The sequence below is a fragment of the Borostomias antarcticus genome (assembly GCF_949987555.1).
Source record: "Borostomias antarcticus genome assembly, chromosome: 5".
NCBI lineage: Eukaryota > Metazoa > Chordata > Actinopteri > Stomiiformes > Stomiidae > Borostomias > Borostomias antarcticus.
Window position 1 is genome coordinate 9219241 of NC_140238.1, and position 20978 is coordinate 9240218.

Sequence of the window (20978 nt, forward strand, 5' to 3'; positions counted from 1 at the left end):
CGTAGAAGAAGAAGCAGAAAACCACCACGGTAACGAAGGAACAGTGAGTGAAAAATAGGGTATAACAGTGGTTATTTCGCCTATAAAAGACCAGGCAAGGCTCCGACATGACAAAAGACATCTACAGGAATGCATGGTGAGCGTCCGATTTGAAATTCGCCGTTTGGTACAGTCAGGTCTCCCTTTTCTATATCCGTATTATTATTATCACCTTTATTTAAACTCGATGATCAACTATATACGTGATCCCAGATTAGAGGAGCGACAGCGTATCTCTGGGGTCGCATCGGGGCTATGACACTATAGGTGTCACGCCTCAATAGTGCGAGAGGCTAGGGAAATAGCTTCGAAGTCCTCTTTGTTTACATCATGACAGTATTTGTATTGTAGTCGTGTAGTTACATGTATCCGATTGGATACACGTGTTCATTGCATTTGGTTATCGTACAGTTTTGACTTGTTTTGAGGTAGGTGATCGATTTGCTGCTAGCTATCCTGTGTGTTGCCTCAGAGGTCAAACATGACTTTCTGTAAAATAGTACTCTGACCTTATTCTTGCTTTTCTTTATTTGTAACACCCTGTGTCAACATCTCCCTCCAGGACGGTGCTATGCCTGCTGCTCTGTAGCTCCCTGGTGCTGATGTTGCACCTCGAAGAGGACCAGGAGACCTCGTAAGCAAACACGCTTGGTTAACTCTAATCTGAGTAACCAGAAGCTCTTGCAGCTAACCCTAGCCCTGGTAGAACATGACTGTTTGTGTCTGTGGTGACTTCACCCGTTTCCTCTATCTGTCTCAGGATTCCGGATGGGTGGAGTCGTGTGGGCAGGGTGGGTCCCTCTGAGTGGCTGGAGCTCACCTTTGCATTGAAGCAGCAAAATATCGACCGTCTGGAAGACCTGCTCAAAGCCGTGTCAGACCCCCACTGTGTACAATACGGTAGAGCGCTTAAATCAAATTTATATATATATAGTTACTGAAATGTATTAAATCATTAAAATACTCACTGCCGCTAAACGGCAGTACAAAATGGTCACCCTTTGGCACTCGTAGCAGGAGGAAAAAGTTGCTCATTTGGACAAGAGAGGTGATGTGACTGCTTGCCTCCGTGCACGCAACTTCAACGCGTGTCAAGTCGCCTTTTTTATGGCTTTTCTTTTGAATGGCTCGAGATACCAGCATAGCCTCTGCAACCTACAGGTCGATCTCGATCAGCATATTGGGCACTCCTGTCGTAGGCTATTGGCATATTCTAGGTTTTAAGATGCACATATTGCAAGGCAAACCTTACATTGTCTACTGCTATAGCCTAACATCCATGATAATAAACTACGAGAGCACCATACATAGTCAAATATTATACAAGTAATACATTCATGTATCATAATATTTATCACCCTACATTTGTGATTATCCTGCATCTAGGTCACTGGATGGCAGTAAATACTGAGACAGATAAAAAGGGAGGAATAGCAGATGGGTTACTTCCAACTGCCGCTTTACTGATGCAGATAGCTGTGGTAGGCCTACATATCATGGTTTTGGCAGTCAAGTAAATTACAAATAAACTAAACTGTCTGCGTACGCATCTGTTTGGGAGAATAGGCTTTACACAGTATAAATTAGGCTTTAGTCACACACTTCATCAGTTTTCCTCTCACTTCTTCAATCAGTCATGTGTTGTCTATGTTTATTTTTATCTCCCCATGATTTGTGGCTCCTCTCCTTGCCACCTTCTAAAACACATTTAAGGAGAAGGTCAAATATGCAGTATGCATTGTGAGAAGGAGGGTTGAAGAGAGGAATTCAGGCTGGACTTGTAGGATTTAACCTCAGCCCTGTGTGACTTCTGTCCCTGTAGGGAAGCATCTGACTCTGGAGGAGGTGGCCTCATTGGTCCATCCATCCCAGCTGACCAAGAAGGTGGTACGTCATTGGCTGCAGAGTCACGGGGTCCGAGACTGCCTCACTGTCCAGACCCAGGACTTCCTCCAGTGCCCCATGACTGCTCTGTAAGGGACTTCTCCTATCAGACGTTACTTTTGTCTGTTTCCACACACCTAGAACTGCTGACACAAGCTCCTCTATGAGGAACTGTGAAGCCTGCATTATACTTACTTTTAAGTACGCGTACAAAAGATGGCTACCACGCATGTCCTTTGTTCCTTTGGAGCATTTGGCTGTGCAGGTCCTCCGAAATCTTACACGCTGCAAAATACACACTTGTCTACGCATACACATTGTTAAACAGCAAGTTTAGTTTTGGTTTTGGTTCTTGATTCTGAATGGCTGGAAGCCGTGTTAAAATACTTTGTAACACACCTGGGACTGCATATCATTCCTTTTTCAGTATTAATGCGCCTCCCATTTGATCCAATGCATTGTAGTTGTTGTTGTTGCTTGGCAACCCATTTGTTAGGGGAACTATTTTACTCTGCGGAATTGAGGGAATGATGCTTCGCTTTGAATAAATGTTAATATTTTACATTGCTGTGTGTCTTTTTTACACTAATAGCTGTAGTAACTGTTGTATAAAAGCAATAAACCTCTCGAGGCCGTGTCGTGCCTAACAACGCCCCCTAGCTGTTATAAAATCACTAAAACACATGGCCTCGAGTGGTTTATTGCTAAAGTATAACACAGGCTTAAGAGAATGTTTGACTATGAGCAGTCATAGAGGATGGAGATAACTTGTTTGCTTCTGTATTCTCCCCTTGACTAATGTAGTTGGCTAACATTGTGGCCTGCCTGACTGAAACCCCCCACAACAAGCCTCACCCCTCTCCTCATTCCCTTGCTGTTTCAGGGTGGCAGAGACGCTGCTTCCAGGAAGCAAGTTCCACCGCTACATGAGAGATGGACAGTCCGTGGTGAGGTCCCCATCTTCCTACCAGGTCAATGAGGCTGTTCGCCCGCATCTGGACTTTGGTGAGCTCGGAAACACTGAATGTCTCTGATGGAGCGACGTGTCTCAGTGGAATGTGTCAACATGCACCATACCAAGGGACCCAGCTGTCCAGTAACAACCTTGTCTCTCCATCACTCCCATGCTTCAGTAGGTTTTATTATTCTTGGGAGTATGAAGAGATACAGGCCTACACCTTAGACACATGAAACGATTGAACCTGTGTAAGTTGGTGAGAACATCGCCCATCTTGCTCATGCATATTCTATCCTCCTAAGACCCTTAGGCTTAGTTCACACGGCAGGTCTTAATGCTCAATTCCGATTTTTTTACACAGATCCGATTTTTTTGTTTAACTGTTCACATTACTTTTTAAATGTAACCTATATTTGACTCCCGTGAGAACAGCCCACGGCCCTGAACAGACCTGCATGCGCAGAAGAACAATAACAAAGACATCAGGATGTCACGTGCAGCGCACTGTTTACGGAAGTAACGTTAACCATGGATAATGTTACAACCACAACTGAAGTTAGCCTTTACTACAGGTGGATTTTCAAGTATTTGTGCAGTGGAAGCCGGCGACGGTATGAGCGAGAAGAAGGATGAGGATCGTCTTGTGACGTGCAGTATGCCGCACAAGCACACCACAGTGGAACGCTTCACGAATTTGCAAGTCACCGCTCTAGAGTGACGTAAAAGTCGCTTTAAACGCGACATGACTGTTCAGACGGCGGGCGCGTTGCAAAACATCAGACATGTATCCGATATAATACCACCTCTGAAAGCGACCCAGGTTGGATTGAAAAAAATCCGATTTCATGTGACTTGCACTGTTCACACGATCATGAAAAAATCAGACCTGAGTCGCATGTAGGCAAAAAGATCGGATTTGGGTCACATTTCACTGCCGTGTGAACAAAGCCTTATTGTAGGCATTTGGATAGGTAGGATGGATAGCTAAAACATACAGGATTGAAGCGCCAGCCTCGCATGACCGATCTGCAAATCGGCTGTCATCATAAGATACTACTTATGATTCGCAGATTATCAGGCGACCTTGGCGCCTCAAACTTGACCACGTGGCCACATTGAGGGCAGACCTTTTTCACTGACACAATTTCCTCTCCCACAGTGGGCGGGGTCCACCGCTTTCCACCCAAGGGGCAGGACCCTAGCGAGTTCCTGGCCAGCAAGAGGCGCTCGGGGGTGGGATTCCACCTCGGCGTGACGCCCAGCATCCTGAGGAGCCGCTACAACCTGACGACCGCTGACGTGGGGTCGGCCTCCAACAACAGCCAGGCTGTGGCACAGGTACCCCTCTTAGTACAGCACCGTTAGAAACGCACTGGCCCGGCTGCTGCTGATTCCCTCTGGAAAATTAGTGGTAGGATCAATAAAGTATATATCTATCTATCATATGTATATACCCCCCTCCCACTTTCTGTGAAGCACATTGTGTTGCCTTTGTGTACGAAATGCGCTATACTGTATAAATAACGTTTGTTATGTTCCAGTGTGCCATTTCTCCTGATTGTACCTTGTCCTCTCTCTCTTCCTCTCTTCCCTCTCCCCTGTGCAGTTCCTGGAGCAGTACTACCACACTGCTGACCTGGCGGAGTTCATGAGCTTCTTTGGACATGGATTCAAGCACCTGTCGCAGGTGGACCGTGTGGTCGGCCAGCAGGGCCAGGGCAAGGCGGGGATAGAGGCCAGTCTGGACGTGGAGTACATCATGAGCACCGGAGCCAACATCTCCACCTGGGTATTCACCAACCCTGGTAGGCTAGCAGCTACTAACATATACCTACTGTAGCTGTACACCTGGTATGGTCTGCATGTGGGTCATGAGCTAAATGAGTGGGTGTAATGGACTAGGAACCCTTTCTCACAAAGGTGAACCGATGTGTCCTGCTTTTGAAGACTGAGATGTTTGGAGAGGTGTAGCAGTGTAGAGAACATTCCACCATCATCCCAATCCTCTCTCAGATATCCAGAAGAGTTCACAGAGTCGGGGGAGGGATTAGTGCCTGTGGGTGAATTTGGGATGTGACCTTGTGTCCTGGCACTATGTTCCAGTCAACTATATTCTATTTTTTGTCACCCCCCCCATCCCCAGGACGCCATGAGACGCAGGAGCCCTTCCTCCAATGGATGGTGTTGCTTAGCAACATGTCCTCCCTGCCTTGGGTGCACACCATCAGCTACGGCGACGACGAGGACAGCCTGTCCTCCGCCTACATGAACCGCATCAGCGCCGAGTTCATGAAGGCTGGCGTCAGGGGACTCTCACTGCTGTTTGCCTCAGGTCAGACAGCAGCTGTGCCGGGACACATTCCAATCCTGAAATGTGTAACACCCCCCCACTTCCCCCATGTCCTTGTTGGTGAACTATCCTTCACAGATGGAAGGAGACTGATGACAGATGAGCCCAGTCCTGTCAGATCTGGGACAGGGATAACCAAGGACACTGCTCGCCTTTTGGAGCTGGCTTGGTGGTTGTATGAGGACTCCATGTACTTGTAGTTGGGGACTGTTTTGTTTGCTTGTTTGTTTGATGTCTTCACCCATCACTACAAAGATGAAGTGTGTAACTGCTGCAGATGTCTGCAGTAGGAGAGAAGACTGTGTTCTCCTTGACTACGTCACAGAGTTATGGTGGAAACAAGCCACTTGTTTCCACCATAACTAAGGCACAGATAGTTAAGGCACAGATCAGGCCTGAGAGACACGGCACTGTGTTGTTTTATTCAGTGAACTGAGAATGACACGGATTGTTCCAAGAACAATGTCGTCTTCAGTAATACGAGGTGTTCTGCGACGTTCGCGTTGGACTAGACGTTGACCAGCCGCATGTCTCTGTCCCAGGGGATAGCGGTGCTGGCTGTCGACACCAGACCAAGACGGAGAACTGCTTCAGGCCCAGCTTCCCAGCTTCCAGGTTAGCCAGCTGCTGTCACCAGGAGAGGTCCCTCAGTCCTTTAGTACTATAGAGTCACTGGAATAGATACTTGTTTAGATTTGTCAAAATGGTGACATGCTGTTTGTCTTAGATCTGATGCGGAGGTGTTCACCAATGCATAGGTGCCGTTGCTGCCAGGTTTCCCAGAATGCCTAACGGAACTTCTTTGTGATGTCATTTCTGTGTTTCCGGTCAGTCCCTACGTGACCACGGTGGGCGGGACCACATTCAAGAACCCTTTCAAACTGTCCTATGAGGTGACGCACTACATCAGCGGAGGCGGGTTCAGCAACGTGTTCGCCATGCCCGACTACCAGGTAAAGTCTCGCCCTTTAATCTGCCTTCTGATTGGTAATTTGCAACTTTTGGCAAACATGCCGTTATATCCAATATCTTTGCACATGTGACCCACGTTAAAGGCTTCCCCAGGGCGGGATTTGAACCCATGCTCTCCCGCTGGTGTGGCAGACCCGCTAACAGTTGCGCCAACAGGGACCTCTTGGAGGGACTGTTAGTGCTCCTTTGAGTTTAACCAACCACTAGCTACCACTACCTGGGACTCACAAGGACACTTTGTCACTCGGTTACACACAAAATGGATGTTAACAGGAAGTCTGAGTGAAGATGAATGTCTGATACTATAGTGTGTCTGTCCTCCTGCAGACCAGTGCCGTGCAGAGCTACCTGAAGGGTGCGGCAGGCCTTCCCCCCCTGACCTACTTCAACACCAGTGGGCGGGCCTACCCGGACATATCCGCCCTGTCTGACAACTACTGGGTGGTCAGCAACAGAGTGCCCATCCCCTTCGTGTCTGGGACCTCGGTGAGAGGGGGGTCTGTGGGCCTACTGTCCACGCTCTGTTTGGATTCTGTGAAACACAAGCTTCCTCACAGCTGCCTTATTTGGGGAAACCACTGGTCTGATGTGAATAGAGCAGCTGTGTAGAGATGTGCTAAATCAGAGACGATCTCATGGAAAGTTGCATTTTAATAACAGCCATTCCCAGATACACCAGCCCTGATGCATATTAACGTGTGTGCGCGTGTGCGCGCGTGTGTGTGTGTGTGCGCGCGCGTGTGTGTGCGTGTGTGCGCGTGTGCGTGTGCGTGTGTGTGTGTGTGTGCGTGCGTCCACCCCCCAGGCCTCTACTCCCGTGGTGGGAGGGATGTTGTCTCTCATCAACGACCAGCGCCTGCTGAAGGGCCTTCCTCCCCTGGGCTTCCTGAACCCGCGCCTCTACCAGCTGAAAGGACAGGCCCTGTTTGACGTAAGACTCTCACTAATGTTTACCTCACGTTGGTACCACCGGGAATTTGTGCTTCGGACTGGGGCTGTTCAATACTTTTTAACACCTGGCTAACTCGTACAGAGACAAAGCTTTACAGATGCTTTTGACATGAAATTTGACTAGATGTTAACCAACACTGAATGTTCTCATTAGTTCTTAGTAATTATGGAAGAATGGTCCACTGGTAAAGTGTCTTTAGATTTCTTCTTGGACTGAAGAGGTTGTGTGGTGAATCTGCTGTGCGCTGGCGTAACTCACAACGTCACCACAGGCTGGGAGTAGAGTTGGTCTTGCCTATACTGACTGCCTACTCCCTGCTCCCCAGGTAATGGAGGGCTGCCACCTGGGCTGCCTGGACGGACAGAGTCAGGGTAATGGCTTCTGTGCTGCCCCCGCCTGGGACCCCGTCACTGGCTGGGGGACGCCCAACTACCCCGCCCTGCTGGCTGCCCTGGGGGAGGACTGAACCTATCCGCCAAAGTGCACTGATTGGCTGGTGGGAATTGCCGCCATAATTGCTTGCTCCTGTCCTATCGTCTGATCTCAAGAAGTGCATTCTGCAGCAGGTACCTGGAGCTCAGGGGTTGGTTTGGGATGAGGCGGAGTGTCAGATTGATTCTACTGTAGCCGTCTGCAGCTGACACTGTGTCAATCCGCCTCTTATTTTTTTGTCCCACACACTGTACTGATATGAAAAACACAGGTTCTGCTGACAAAGGTTCCCACAGGTCACCTGAACTTCACAATTAACCTGCAGTAGCACTGAGTGTGTCCATATGCAAATGATCAGTCTATTTGCAGAATCTATGTATCTCAATCTGCACTCGTTTGTTTTTCATATAAGAATGTGAGGTGGGTTCGTTGTTGTTTGTTGTGTATGTTGCCAAGCATGGATCCTTCTTCTCAGGTAGTGTGATTCTTGTGAAGGACCCCTCGTTATTGATTTTTGTTTCAAAAGGACTGTTTTCTCTCAATAGTGACTGTGCTTTTCTCTACAATACATCAATCTGTCAGATGTCTCAGAGGTGATAGACATTTTTACGTAGACAAATCATTAAAAAAACAAACATCCACAGAGCTTTTAGTAAGGTGGGGAATGAATGCCCCCCCCCCCTACACACACACACCAAAACATTGATTATGAATCTGTAATTTAAAAAATGTTGTTGGATCCTAAATGAATGTTGTTTACCTGTCTGAGGTTTGATTCCCACCTCTAACGAGGCTTGTGAGCTGATAGTATTGAGTTGGTACCATGCAGTATCTCTGCTTCTGGAGCGATCAAGAGTCTTGTTAATCGTTTTATTTTTTAATGATTCATCTATATCTAGCACCTTAAACATGATAGTGTTTGTGTTCTATGGTCTACTTTTCTGACGTGAAAGGATATACTGGATGGCCACAGGACAGGTCAATTGAGAGGAAATGTGTCCTGTTGTGTGAGACTGTAACTGCAAAAAGCCTGGATCTGTGGTTCCAATTCTAGCAAAAAATTTCCTTATTGAGACAAATTGATTCAGCAATAATCTGTCTACCAGCATTGTTGCACTTGTTTTTAAAGATTACTTTAAAAATGCACATGCAATATTTGGAAGACTGCCTTCGTGTTGATTGTAAACATTGAATAAATCAAGTTTTATTTAAAAAATCGCTGGTAGGATTGTTTCTGTATTCTCATCAGTTGGTGATTGTCACTGCTGTCAGCCTCATCCCATGTCATTCATCCATATCAGAAAGTTTTACTCCACAAATAAGTCCTTCTACAAGGTACAGTATTCACAATAATAGTCATAGCTCTCAGAAGTGTCTTCTGACCACCAGCATCAATGTGAGAGTGTAGTGTGATACTATGTAGGGTTGCAAATTTCAAGGAATTTCATTAATCGATAACTGTTAACCTTACCAAATGATAGTCGATTAATTGATGAGCGTCCTGCGCTGGACTGCGCTTTGCTCGCGTCATTGTCTTCTTCCGCTGTATCGTTGAAATTTCCCAGCATCCCATTTAGCCTTCACTACAGTCAGACCTTAAATCATGATTACATTTCACTCCCATTGATAACGTTCATAAAAATAAATAAAGTTCAGTTCCATTAACAAGCAATTAATCGAGTAACCAAATCTGACTCAAGTAAATTCTTATCGGCAATTAATCGATAGTCGATTTAACTATTAACGTCCCTAGTACGATGTCATACAAACTCAAGCTTAATACATGCAGCCAGTCACAATAACCTGGGCAGTTAAGATCAGCCATGTCTTTATTCAGATTGGGGAACAGGCCCTTTCATGAACCAATAGGACATCAGAGGAAGTGTCACATTCAAAATGGCGTCAAAACAACTTTAATCATCTATCACATACCCACACCAGAACTCTACACACGATATCGGCATTCTCTGAAACACACATCCTAGGAAGAGCTCGCTAAGAGCCTTGGGGTCATTCTAGAGGCTATAATCATGAAAGGTGGGAGTGTGAATATTAGCGAGGGTTAGTGCTGGTTGGACAATACATTCTAACAATACAACTTCACCATGTCTGGCTGAGTTGCACAGAGAAAAGAGTATGCTGAGATGAACAGACATGACGTTTTTTCCATCTGGCATTGCAGGGAAAAATAAAAACGGTTTTAATTCATCGGTTAACACTACTTAAATCACATTGCTACTATCTACATGATTCCCAATATATCTGTACGTTACAATTATACAAAATGAAAGTCTGTAAAGAACACCCCCCTGCCCCCCCCCCAAAGTAACTGTGTTCAGGGAGACATGGGAGGTACAACCACTGCCAAATCTCCTCCAAGAAGAGCTATCACAGATGTCAATTCTCAGGGAAAAATATACATACATAATACCACTATGCTTATGCCAAAGGAAGTGTACAATATGCACACTTAGGAGAAGTACAAAATAATTAAAAAGCAATTAATTCTGCTATGCTGATGGATGTAGATTTGTAGGCTCTTCTCGAATGCAGCAGATATAAAGAGCGTTGTCGTCTTTCAGATCCAAGGATTCAATTCATATCTTCACAAGAAGAAACCGTCCAGTTTTTCCTTCTGGGGCACGTCATGGCAGCAGGGGGCGCAAGGAAGAGGAGGAGGTGGAGGAGGGGTGTGAGTTCAGCTTCATCTTTAGTTCATTTTCACCACCACACATATCAAAAAGTCTGCGAGGTCATTCTCTTAAAACATGTTTTTTTTTCTAGAAACAATACAAAGGGGCATTTCATCATATCTCTGAGGACACAGGGCGATACTGTGGTGGTGGCGGCAGCAGGGGCGGCGGCCTGTCTCTCCGCCACGCTGGGCTCACTGATTGTTTTTTGCTTTGGCGTGTGTGAGGATGTGGGACTTGAGGTTGGTGGACTGAGCAAACTTCTTGTTGCAGCCGTCGAACGGGCAGACGTACGGCCGGTCGCCAGTGTGAATACGCACGTGCGTGCGCAAGTTAAAGTCCAGAGAGAAGCGCTTCCCACAGCCCTCGAACGTGCACTGCAGAGAGGACAGAGGGATTTAAATTAGTCTGGCTGAACTGTTAGTTGACTCAGTCTGGACCTCTTATAGAGCTTGTTTTGAAGGGCTGAAAGCACATTGTAGCTCTAAATATGTGAATACGAAACACCAGTTCTCTTCTGTGGAACACCAACAATGTACCAGCTCTGTCCTGTCAGGAACAATACTTCATAAACAAAATAAGACAACCTAAGGGTCCCGTTCGAACACTCTAGAACGCATCCTCCCTCCTCTCCTTGAATGATTGGACAGGTGAAAGTAAGTGAGACTCTGCACAGCTGTCACTATATCCAGCCATATAAGATCAGAAATTTGGTCCAAGGACAGGAGGTAGCATCTCTGGTGTCTGAACTGGGCCTAAGCTCCCTCTTTTAAAAGGTGAGCCAAACCCACCTGGAAGGGTTTCTCTCCAGTGTGAACCAGCTGGTGTCTCTTGAGCTTGGAGCTCTCGACGAAGGCCTTGCCACACTCGGCACACACGTGCACGCGCGGCCCGTGGGTGTGCAGATGCTTCCTCATGGCCGAGTTGTCCCTGAACATCTTAGTGCAGCCCTGAGGAGGTACAGAAGGCAGACATCAGTGACTCATGCCCACATCACTTTGCCATATACTCCCACCTAGTGGCGACTTTCATTTATGACATGTACAAATGCAATACAATTCCATTACTAGAGCAATAAAGCATCCCTACTTATGGATACTTCAACATAATGGACTTTGTCTTAAAATAATAACCAATAAAAACCAAGGACAGAAAACTACACGGCACTGGGTCACACAAATAATTAATCCTCCCTGTACTAAAAGCAGGGTTGACCGAGCTAGTATCGGGGAGGTCACACCAAAGCACACTCACTTTGTGAGGACAGGCTATCGTCCTGGGAGCATCGTCCTCCTTGATCTTCCGTGGTTTCATCCTGCGAGAGACAGATAACCCCTTATTATCAGTCACCACCCAGAGGCCAAAGTCTCTTATCAATTACAGTAGACTGGAACATAATATGCAGAACACCGAGTGAAAACCGGAGGCGCGTCTGATTTAGCTTGCTTAACATGCAGAGTTTCAATCCAGTGGATACGTGGCTTTGGCCTGATTAGTTAAATCAAATGCACCTCAAACATTCCATACAGGCAGATGTGTTGTTGAGCCAGCTCACCTGGCAAACTCCGCCAGCTGTTTGGGGTCTGACAGGTCAATGCCGGGGATCCCCCCCGGAGGCAGCTTCTTCCCTGTCATGTATTCTGAGTAGTCTGGGGGTGAGTTCTCCCCAATGATCTGTTCCTCATGGTCGATGTCCTTCTTGTCATCTGGTAGGAAGAGATGGAGATGAGGAGAGATAAGAAAGAAAGAGGGGCAAAGAGAGGAAGACAGAAACAGGGATAGAGAGAGTGAAACAAAAAAGGCACAGATTACGGGAGAGAAAAAGCAGCAACTTCCTAGTATGTGTGAAAACCTACGTGGCTAAATAAATCTGATGCGATTCTGATCTGGGACCTATATTGTTCTGTTTACTGAGCAACAATGTATGCGCATCACTACACCGGGGGCGTGTCTCGTGGATCATTGAGCGTCCATGAATTTGACAGGCTGGTCGCTGACGACGTGGTTTTATGAATTAATCACATCGTGATCGTGTGATATAAAACAACACCTAGCATGGGGTTCATCAAACGGGGGTCATTTGTAGAGAATAGTCAGGCAATTGTAATTTAAAATGTGCCTCACAATCGAATGCAGATTAAATTATATATTTTAATATATAAAACGTAAAGCTTTGTGGAGGAATAAAAAATAAAAATTGCGATTTGCAAGCGTGATATATCGTAGGGAGTATTTATTCAGTGGCTGGAAGAAGCTATGTTGCTAACGTTAACTTTAGCAAAGATACGCTAGTTAAAGCTTGCTAAGTGTTTTGACTGCAACTCTGAAAGTGCGAATCGGCGGCCTGACTAAATTGCCATCAACCATATTCAGAACATAAAAACATCTTGCCAAAACAAACTAGTGAGCCGATGCTTCTCGCTTCTTATAAATAATAACACCCTGCTAGCTAAGCTATCAGCGGTAGCGCGGCTAAGCTAATGGTTCAGGGACATCCAGTCTTGTGACGGCTCGACCCTCCCCCCGGCTCCCCGGGTTTCGAGGCCGCAGCGCTACAACTGCGCCACAGCGGCCTACTAGTCCCGCAGCCAGCCGCCTCGCTCCCACACCCGCCGCCATCTTCCCCGGCCAAATGAACGCCATTTTTTCGGGCGGCCATACTGGACCGGGGGAACATGGCGGCGCCCAGGAACACATAAAACATGGCTTCCCATAAAAACAAAAACATTTCAAATGGACTAACGTGCGGTTCTGAGTTCGTAAACGTTGAGAAATCCGAGCTGTGCATTCGCCGGAGAACAACGGCCCGCACCTCGGGGCCCTGTCACGGAGCACAAACACCGAGAACAATGCGAGCCACCCAGCTTGCAGAAATTCACTTCCAAGTCTCAACTCACCCGATGCCCACATCGTGACTGAAAACTCCCCCTCCAAAGTTTTTATCTGGACCTGTTTCTGCTCCCATTTTCTCCCGCTGGCTTCTGCTCCACTCAGATAGCTCTTTTTGCCCGCTCTCTTCCCGCTACCACCTTTCTTCATCCGCCCCGCCGACGAGCTCCTCCCGGCGACAGTCACCAGAGTCTGTTCGATGTAGTCGTCTTCCACGGCGGGCACCGGGATCAGGATTTGGTCGTCGTAACCGTCGTCCGCGTGTAGGTCGGAATCATCTTCGCCCACCACCTCCTCCCGGGTTTGCACCAGTATTACCTCTTGGTGGTGGTGGAGCGAGTGTGGATCATCGGGGTCCAGGGGCTGTAAGGCGATCATGGGCTGGTGTTCATCGTCGTCTCCGACAACTGTTGTCTCGATAGTCTCCACTTCTATTTCGTGAAGCTCCACTATCTCGGCGGGCATCTCAGATCCATCCGTTTCGATGTACAGGGTGTCGCCTGATGCCATGTCGAAAACCCCCTCTATTTTCTCCCAATTTCCAATGTTTTGTCCAGCTAGCTCCCCCTCTACGCTGCCTTCCTCCTTCTTCAACAACACAAACTCCACTCTGTTCTATTCTCGTGGCCACTAGGTTCTGGTTACGTACTCTCGCGAGATCACACTATTCGTTTATCCAGGCCCTATTGAAATAAAGGAAGAAAAAACTTGTAAACTATCTGCAAATTAATTCGTTCGTTGTTTACAATTGACATGCTTATGAAACTTCCAAATGCGTGTGTCTACGCGCGCAAGACTATCAAGCCTATGATCAAATGAAAATGTTGAACACATTGTATTGATATTATAAGTCATTATTTCAAGCATGATAGGCAATAGTCTATCTTATATTTTCCAAGCTTGTATCAAGAAAATGTGATCAAATGAAAACATCGACGTAGAGTAGTTAGGCATATCTCTGCTACTTTAATGATAGTGTGTGTTGGGGTAGGGGGGGGGGGTATTAATTTAAATCTGATCACTAAGATTTGCTTAGGCTACTTGGCTTGAGCAATAGGACACTATCGGTTTTCGGTCTAATACCTCCTTGGTATCACCGGGAGCAGCTTGGGAGGAGCTTGTGAATGTGACCACCATCACACACCTTTAGTGGGTGTGCCTCGGATAATTGTGTGGAGTAGGTAAGCATGCATTCACGGCCAGCAGCCAGTCAGTCACAACAGGTGCTAACATGGGGAAGGCAGGTGGACGGGGCGACTTTGAATGGGTTTACACTGACCAACCTCACACCTCGAGAAGGAAGGAAATCCTAGGTAAAGTACCCGAAAATGTGTTTTCTCTGTGAGACCGTTAAGATGTGTTGCCTTCTTGCCTTGTTATATGAAGCTTGAATTGTAGCCTATCTGTCTTAACAATACTTTAAGACTTTAAAAATCGTATCCGGTTTTACCTGTTTGCATGGGGATGTGTAACCTGTGAGCAGCAGGTTCACCAATTAAAGAAAGGTCTAGCCTAGGGTTAATAGTAGAAACTAGAAAGTCTCCTGAGCACAAAGCTGTTTTTATACATTCCTCACAACTCCATGGCGTGTGACAGGTATGTGTATTCTATTCTAATATATGTGTAATTTAAGATCTTTCATCAATCAAAGCTGACCTAAATCAACAGCTTTTCTTCTTACTAGACCAGATCAAATGAAGTAAGAGAGTCAGTCAGGTTGGGCTGACACCCTCATGTAAAGTGAGTCTGTGCCAAGTATTTTTCAGACATGTAGAACAATAGCAACAGGCTGATAGCAGGTGGAGTTGACAAAGCCTCGGGGCTGGGAAGGTAAACTAAACTAATCCTCTCCCCACCATGGTAAACATATACAATGGACAGCATGAGTGAAAGTCAGAAAGCCAGGCCCTTTAGAGCAGAATTCCCATTAGGTCATTCTAAAATGCAGCTGCTACGTGCTATAATCCAGAGAGGACACTGACATAATTAACCCTTTTTCAGTGATAATCTTAAATCTTAATAATCACAAAGTATTCTATAACGTCAAAGCTAGTTGTTGTTGTTTTTACTTTTCGTAATGTGAAAAAGTCCAAGGGGAGTGAATACTTTTCATAGGTACTGTACATTTAGATGGATTGGGAAGAACTGAAATATTTAACAGCAGTGCTTTTTCTCAGCTCTCTTTTGTTGTTGAAAAGCATAAGGTATTAATATCATATTTTACTGCTCATACACTTTATAGGATGCTGTTGTTGTTGTTGTGAGGTGGAGAGATCATGTGAGGTGGAGACATCATGAGAGGGCCGGGCCCTTCCCATACATGGCCAACCCTTTTATTGTTCCTCTGGTGGGAGAGAAGCATCCAGAAGGTGATGGGGTTGTTTGACACCTCAGCTTCTTTAAATTATTAAGGCCTTTTTATTTTTAAAGGACAATGCTCGTTTTTGACAACCTGGACCTTATTTACGACATATTATAAGACGTTTGACTCACCGAGATCACTTTGGTGTAGTTTGGAGGCATGTAGAAGAAATTTTAAATCCAGCGCGAGCCAGTATATCCATGTAATGGCGGTGGTCGGGGCACTTAGAATGCAGTTTCTAAAAATCTATTTTCTGCCGCGAAACGGTTGTTTTCATCAATCTGTCTTGATGAATCGCTAGTTGTGCTTACATAGAGAGCATAGGCCTGTTGTGGTATTTCACATGCCTCTGTAATATGATCTTTAGAAACGTGTTTAGACACGAAATAGCTTCCTCACTTGCTCCAGCACGCATGCGCACAGCGTGCTGGAGCAACGATTGCGCGCTGTGTGCATTAGTGCTGGAGCAAGTGAGGAAGCTATTTCGTTTCGAAAGACGTTTCTAAAAATAATGGCATGTGAAAACCACAACAGGCATGCTCTATGTAAGCACAACTAGCGATTCATCAAGACAGATTGATGAAAACAACCGTTTCGCGGCAGAAAATAGATTTTTAGAAACTGCATTGTAAGTGCCCCGACCACCGCCATTACATGGATATACTGGCTCGCGCTGGATTTTAAATTTCTTCTACATGCCTCCGAACTACACCAAAGTGATCTCGGTGAGTCAAACGTCTTATAATATGTCGTAAATAAGGTCCAGGTTGTCAAAAACGAGCATTGTCCTTTAAGACCCTTGGGCTTTGCCATCTGGCAGCACAGCAGGTCAAGGCCAAGGAGCACTCGGCATCACGGCCAGCTGCAAAGTGCAAACTGGTGGTGGTGGCTGTGATGTGCAGGTAATGTGTGGCTTCATTTAAGTTCTCTGATGTAGACTCATATCAATAGTTAGGCTTACAGGTGATATCGTCTTCTGATAGCATGATTGTGAACTGATGGGGTTTGAGAGAGTTCAAGGTATTGTTTGTCAAATTACTTCTTTGAAATCTAGTTCTGGAGTCTCAATTGTATTCCACATCGTCTAGAACTCCAAGGTTGTTTGTATAGTTGGCATAGCCACAACTACATTTGCCGGCCGTTAAGAAATACCTAACCCCATGAGTCGATGATGATAATGTAGGTGGAGCCACTGGATGGAAACTTTGATATCTTTGATCTCCACAGCAGCTAAATATGCTTCTGTTTAGACTGGTGTTTGTCGAATCAATTTGACTGTATTTCTATGACTGTATCTGTGTTTAATTTTATTGATTTTTTAGATGCATTTAAACCTATGTGAAGCACTTTGTGAGTCCTCTTTGTGAGAAGTGCTAACAAATAACATTTACATGCTTACTTACTTACTTACTTACTTACTTACTTACTTACAGCAGTATGTTCAAGTCTCTAACATCCATTTAGATACTCAGTAATCTTACCTGAGGGTGAGTACCAGTAAATGGTGTGTTTGCAGTCTGAAGGGAGGTGTGATCAGTCAAATGGTCCAGAAGAGTTTATGATATCTGGTTACTGAGTAATCTCTCTTTCTCATTGGCGGGCAGGTCACAGGTCATAGTACCACACTGGAGACACATTCAAACATTTGAAGCCAACTACAATCAATTCTGGACCGTAGGGAATTTTTTGTCAGGTTTATGAACCGAGTTTGCCTGTGAATTAGTTGTTGAATGAATGAAGTTGGCATGAGACCAGTGAATGCCACATGGCTCCTCAGAGCATATTTGAGAACAAAGGGAGAAGTTTCTCAGGATCCTAGTGAGAGGAGAGATGGAAATGAACATTAGGCCAATCACTTTTGTTATGACAGATATTGAAAAACAGCACTAACCATACACAAGAACTCACACGACCGGTTTAAATAAAACATGAACATAAAAAACAGATTATATTACAGTATAAGTAATTGTATAATGGTGGTTTGCCCTCTGGGTGGGCACAGTGTGTCAGAGTCAGTATAGGAATCCCATTTGAAATCCAAATGTCTAATGCAAAGCAGAGAGAGAGAGAGAGACCGACCTAATTTGCACGAATTAGCACGAAAATCTATCCTCAGTAAGGAATCCCCTTTGAAATCCAAATGTTTAATGAGAGAGAGAGACAGAGAGAGGCCTAATTTGCATTTGGACCAATGAACACCTCCAGTTTCTATGCATGGAGTCTCTCACTTTAAAAAATGGTTTAACAGAAATCGTCTGGTAGCCTACAAAAGATAAGCCCCACGTCTCTGATCACACTAAGGATAGTGATGTATGATAATTATAACAGAGCAGAATCAGGGTTTATCCAATAGAAAATGCAGTTCTCCCATCAATGGTAAACAAACACCGTTGCATAATTTAAAATGGTGATTCATTTTATAACAGCAGCTGTGGTGTAGAAGTAATGACACTATTTTGGCTGTGGTGGCTGTGTGTGTTTGTGAAGTGCTCCCCCGTTGATGCTGTGTGACGTGTTAACTCCCAGAACAAAACAACACCTTAGCCAATTAAAATTATTTATTGTCTGGAGACCCTCCCCCCCTGGACCAGGCATTAGGCTCCAAAACCGTATTGAACTCTGTTGTGGTGCAGTCTGGGAAACGGAGGTCTTTTTCAGTAATATAGTAGAGAGTAGTATCTCGCAGTATTCTGGGAGGTGGGGGGTGTCGGTCATTTAAGACTGGAACATGTCTGTAAATGTAACAGAATGCATGTCAGACCTACATCAACTGTGTGTATGTGTGCGTGTGTGTGTGTGTGTGTGTGTGTCCTCTGCAGCCAAGTATCCGGAGATCAAGTCCCTGATGGGGCCAGACCCCCAGCTGAAGTGGGTGGTGTCGGCTATGGTTCTGACCCAGCTCCTGGCCTGCTACCTGGTCCGTGACCTGCCCTGGAAGTGGGTCTTCTTCTGGTGCTACGCCTTTGGGGGCTGCATCAACCACTCGCTGACACTGGCCATCCACGACATCTCACACAACGTGGCCTTCGGCAACAAGTTGGCGCGCCTGAACCGCCTGTTCGCCATGTGGGCCAACCTGCCCATCGGCCTGCCGTACTCTGCCTCCTTCAAGAAGTACCATGTCGACCACCACCGCTACCTGGGGGGTGACGGGCTGGATGTGGACATCCCCACCGCACTGGAGGGCTGGTTCTTCTGCACGCCGCCCAGGAAGGTGCTCTGGCTGTTCCTCCAGCCCTTCTTCTACGCGCTGCGCCCCCTGGTGGTCAACCCCAAACCCGTGGGCCGGCTGGAGGTCCTCAACGCAGCGGTGCAGTTCTCTGCCGACCTCGCCATCTACTACCTGTGGGGCCTGAAGCCCATCGTCTACCTCATCGCGGGGTCCATACTGTGCATGGGCCTGCATCCCATCTCGGGACACTTCATAGCGGAGCACTACATGTTCCTGAAGGGTCACGAGACCTATTCATATTACGGGCCTCTCAACTGCATCACCTTCAACGTCGGCTACCATATGGAGCACCACGACTTCCCTAGCATACCTGGCAGCAAGCTGCCTCAGGTGAGAACGCACACACCGCGCATGCACACACACACACACACACACACTGGCCCAATCCAGACCCCCCACCCCTCGCCCCCCTTCCCTGGCTAAATAAATGTACAATAATGAATACTAGTCCTGTCCAGACACCAGCCATAGCGCCATACACCTCGTCCTAAGACTAGAATATTATATCAGAAGATTTGATAAACTGATCCCTGTCTTTATTGACAGTAGTAAAAACATGATAGCGAATATGTTTCATTCTGCTAAGTTGACTGATACTGGGATCGGTTGGTCAGTACTGCGTTAGAACGATACCATAGAGACCAAAGCCCTCTCTAAAGGCTCTGAACAGCATCGCGGGCAAACAGGACAGATATCAGAAACGGCAAATATTTGTTGAATGGAACGGCCGAATATGTAACTGATTAACTGTCGATGTAACCACTAGAGAATGACAAATATTAAATCTACATTAGTCCCTCAGAGCAGTGAGCTCCACAAACATGATCTGATTTCTGGGGTCATATTCCTGTCACCAGCCACATAATGTACAATACTGTATGTTGCCTGGCATTAAAACGCATCTCATTTCCAGATTGTAGCTAGATTAAAAAAATAATAATAATAATAATTAAAATATATTATTATAATAATGGTGTTGATCACAAAAAGGCTGTGATTGATCATGATTAATCAGAAGTTTAAAATACTAGTATTTACTTAGTATTTACTTAGCCCTAATCTAGATATGATTTAACCTGATTAAATTTAACCCTGGTATTAATGTGCCTCAAGTGTCCACAAAAAGATCTGATTGAGATCAGATTGCTCTATCCAGCTCAACAATGGAACAAACAAAATTTTGCATTTACACTTGTGTTCAATCTGGTCACAATATGTCCCTGACCACCTGGTTTGGCTGATCAGATCGCAATCCGTCCTTGTTTTGGGTGCATTTACACCTGTACTTTCACGTGGTCAAGCACCATCCCATTGTAATCAGATCACCCAAAATGCATTTTAATGCCAGGTGTAAAGGGGGTCAATCATTGCAGACGTCATTGTGTTGCATGTCCTAACCCGCCCACACCTCAACAAGGGCATCCCTGGCTCCTCATGGGGCTCAAACTGGGAAGGTACAGATAGTAAACACACATGGCATTCCTCCCCAAAAAAGCATTTTGTCCAGCTACCTACGACACTGAAAAGCATGCAGTGAAATGGCATAGGAGGGATTGAATTTAACCAGTTCAGCTCTGTTAGATCAGTATAGTGCCCATTGCTGACTCTACCTGACTTTCTCCTGAACCCTGAACCTGTTCCATGTCCCCAGGTGAAGAGGATTGCAGCAGAGTACTATGACTCACTGCCCCAGCACACTTCCTGGACCAGGGTGTTGTGGGACTTTGTGTTTGATGACAGCATCGGGCCCTACGCCAGGATCAAAAGAGAGTACAAACTTGTCAAGCCGGAGTGATCGCCGTGACATAGCAACACAAGAGAATCCAACAGAACCCACCGCTGACCGTCTGTAACGTTAATCACAACTCAGGACATGGACCAATAAGTTTGAAGCCTCAACTCATGGTCTGAGGAGCAATTGGAATGTGATTGGCTAACCTGCTTTCTTGTCCCGTCAGGATTGAGATACTGGACTATGGGCAGGCAGAGAGAATCACCATCCACAACATCCCGTAGATCTTCATGTCAAGCGTTTTCACACAGTGTTAGATATGAGGTGTAATAAATTAATGATGTTGAGATGATGACTGGGTGACGGCATCAGAGCTACTGTAATGTATGTTTGCCTTTGTGAGAGTTTGTGATATGAGTAATTAGAATCACACAAAAATATTCAGCTTTGTAAGTGTTCAATAAACAAGATACGTTTTTGACA

At 45.8% G+C, this 20978-nt stretch overlaps 3 protein-coding genes across 3 annotated transcripts; 2 read left to right on the forward strand and 1 right to left on the reverse strand.

The window, feature by feature from the left end:
- tpp1 (tripeptidyl peptidase I) lies at positions 1-8751 on the forward strand. The gene is made up of 13 exons (XM_084437829.1): positions 1-136; positions 602-673; positions 800-939; positions 1862-2012; positions 2807-2928; positions 4041-4219; positions 4488-4686; positions 5025-5213; positions 5774-5846; positions 6064-6184; positions 6531-6689; positions 7009-7134; positions 7481-8751. Exons 1-13 carry the CDS (start codon positions 108-110, stop codon positions 7619-7621), a joined length of 1701 nt encoding a protein of 566 aa, XP_084293955.1. The 5' UTR covers positions 1-107; the 3' UTR covers positions 7622-8751.
- A 1579-nt stretch (positions 8752-10330) lies between these two features.
- On the reverse strand, positions 10331-13752 carry yy1a (YY1 transcription factor a). The gene is made up of 5 exons (XM_084437977.1): positions 13178-13752; positions 11836-11986; positions 11535-11595; positions 11072-11230; positions 10331-10657 (listed from the first exon to the last, which is right to left on the reverse strand). The coding sequence occupies exons 1-5, from the start codon at positions 13677-13679 to the stop codon at positions 10475-10477; spliced, it is 1056 nt and encodes a 351-aa protein (XP_084294103.1). The 5' UTR covers positions 13680-13752; the 3' UTR covers positions 10331-10474.
- A 648-nt stretch (positions 13753-14400) lies between these two features.
- On the forward strand, positions 14401-20558 carry degs2 (delta(4)-desaturase, sphingolipid 2; the record flags this gene model as incomplete). The annotated part of the gene is made up of 3 exons (XM_084437933.1): positions 14401-14482; positions 18351-19093; positions 20415-20558. The coding sequence occupies 3 exons, from the start codon at positions 14401-14403 to the stop codon at positions 20556-20558; spliced, it is 969 nt and encodes a 322-aa protein (XP_084294059.1).
- Between the last annotated feature and the right edge of the window lie 420 nt (positions 20559-20978).

Coding starts and splice junctions, on each gene's coding strand:
- tpp1 (XM_084437829.1), top strand. CDS start 108: ATGACAAAAGACATCTACAGGAATGCATG. Junction 940..1,861: donor CCCCCACTGTGTACAATACG/GTAGAGCGCTTA, acceptor CTGTCCCTGTAG/GGAAGCATCTGACTCTGGAG. Junction 7,135..7,480: donor AAGGACAGGCCCTGTTTGAC/GTAAGACTCTCA, acceptor CCTGCTCCCCAG/GTAATGGAGGGCTGCCACCT.
- yy1a (XM_084437977.1), bottom strand. CDS start 13,679: ATGGCATCAGGCGACACCCTGTACATCGAAACGGATGGATCTGAGATG. Junction 11,596..11,835: donor CAGCTGGCGGAGTTTGCCAG/GTGAGCTGGCTC, acceptor TGTCTCTCGCAG/GATGAAACCACGGAAGATCA. Junction 10,658..11,071: donor CTGGAGAGAAACCCTTCCAG/GTGGGTTTGGCT, acceptor TCCTCTCTGCAG/TGCACGTTCGAGGGCTGTGG.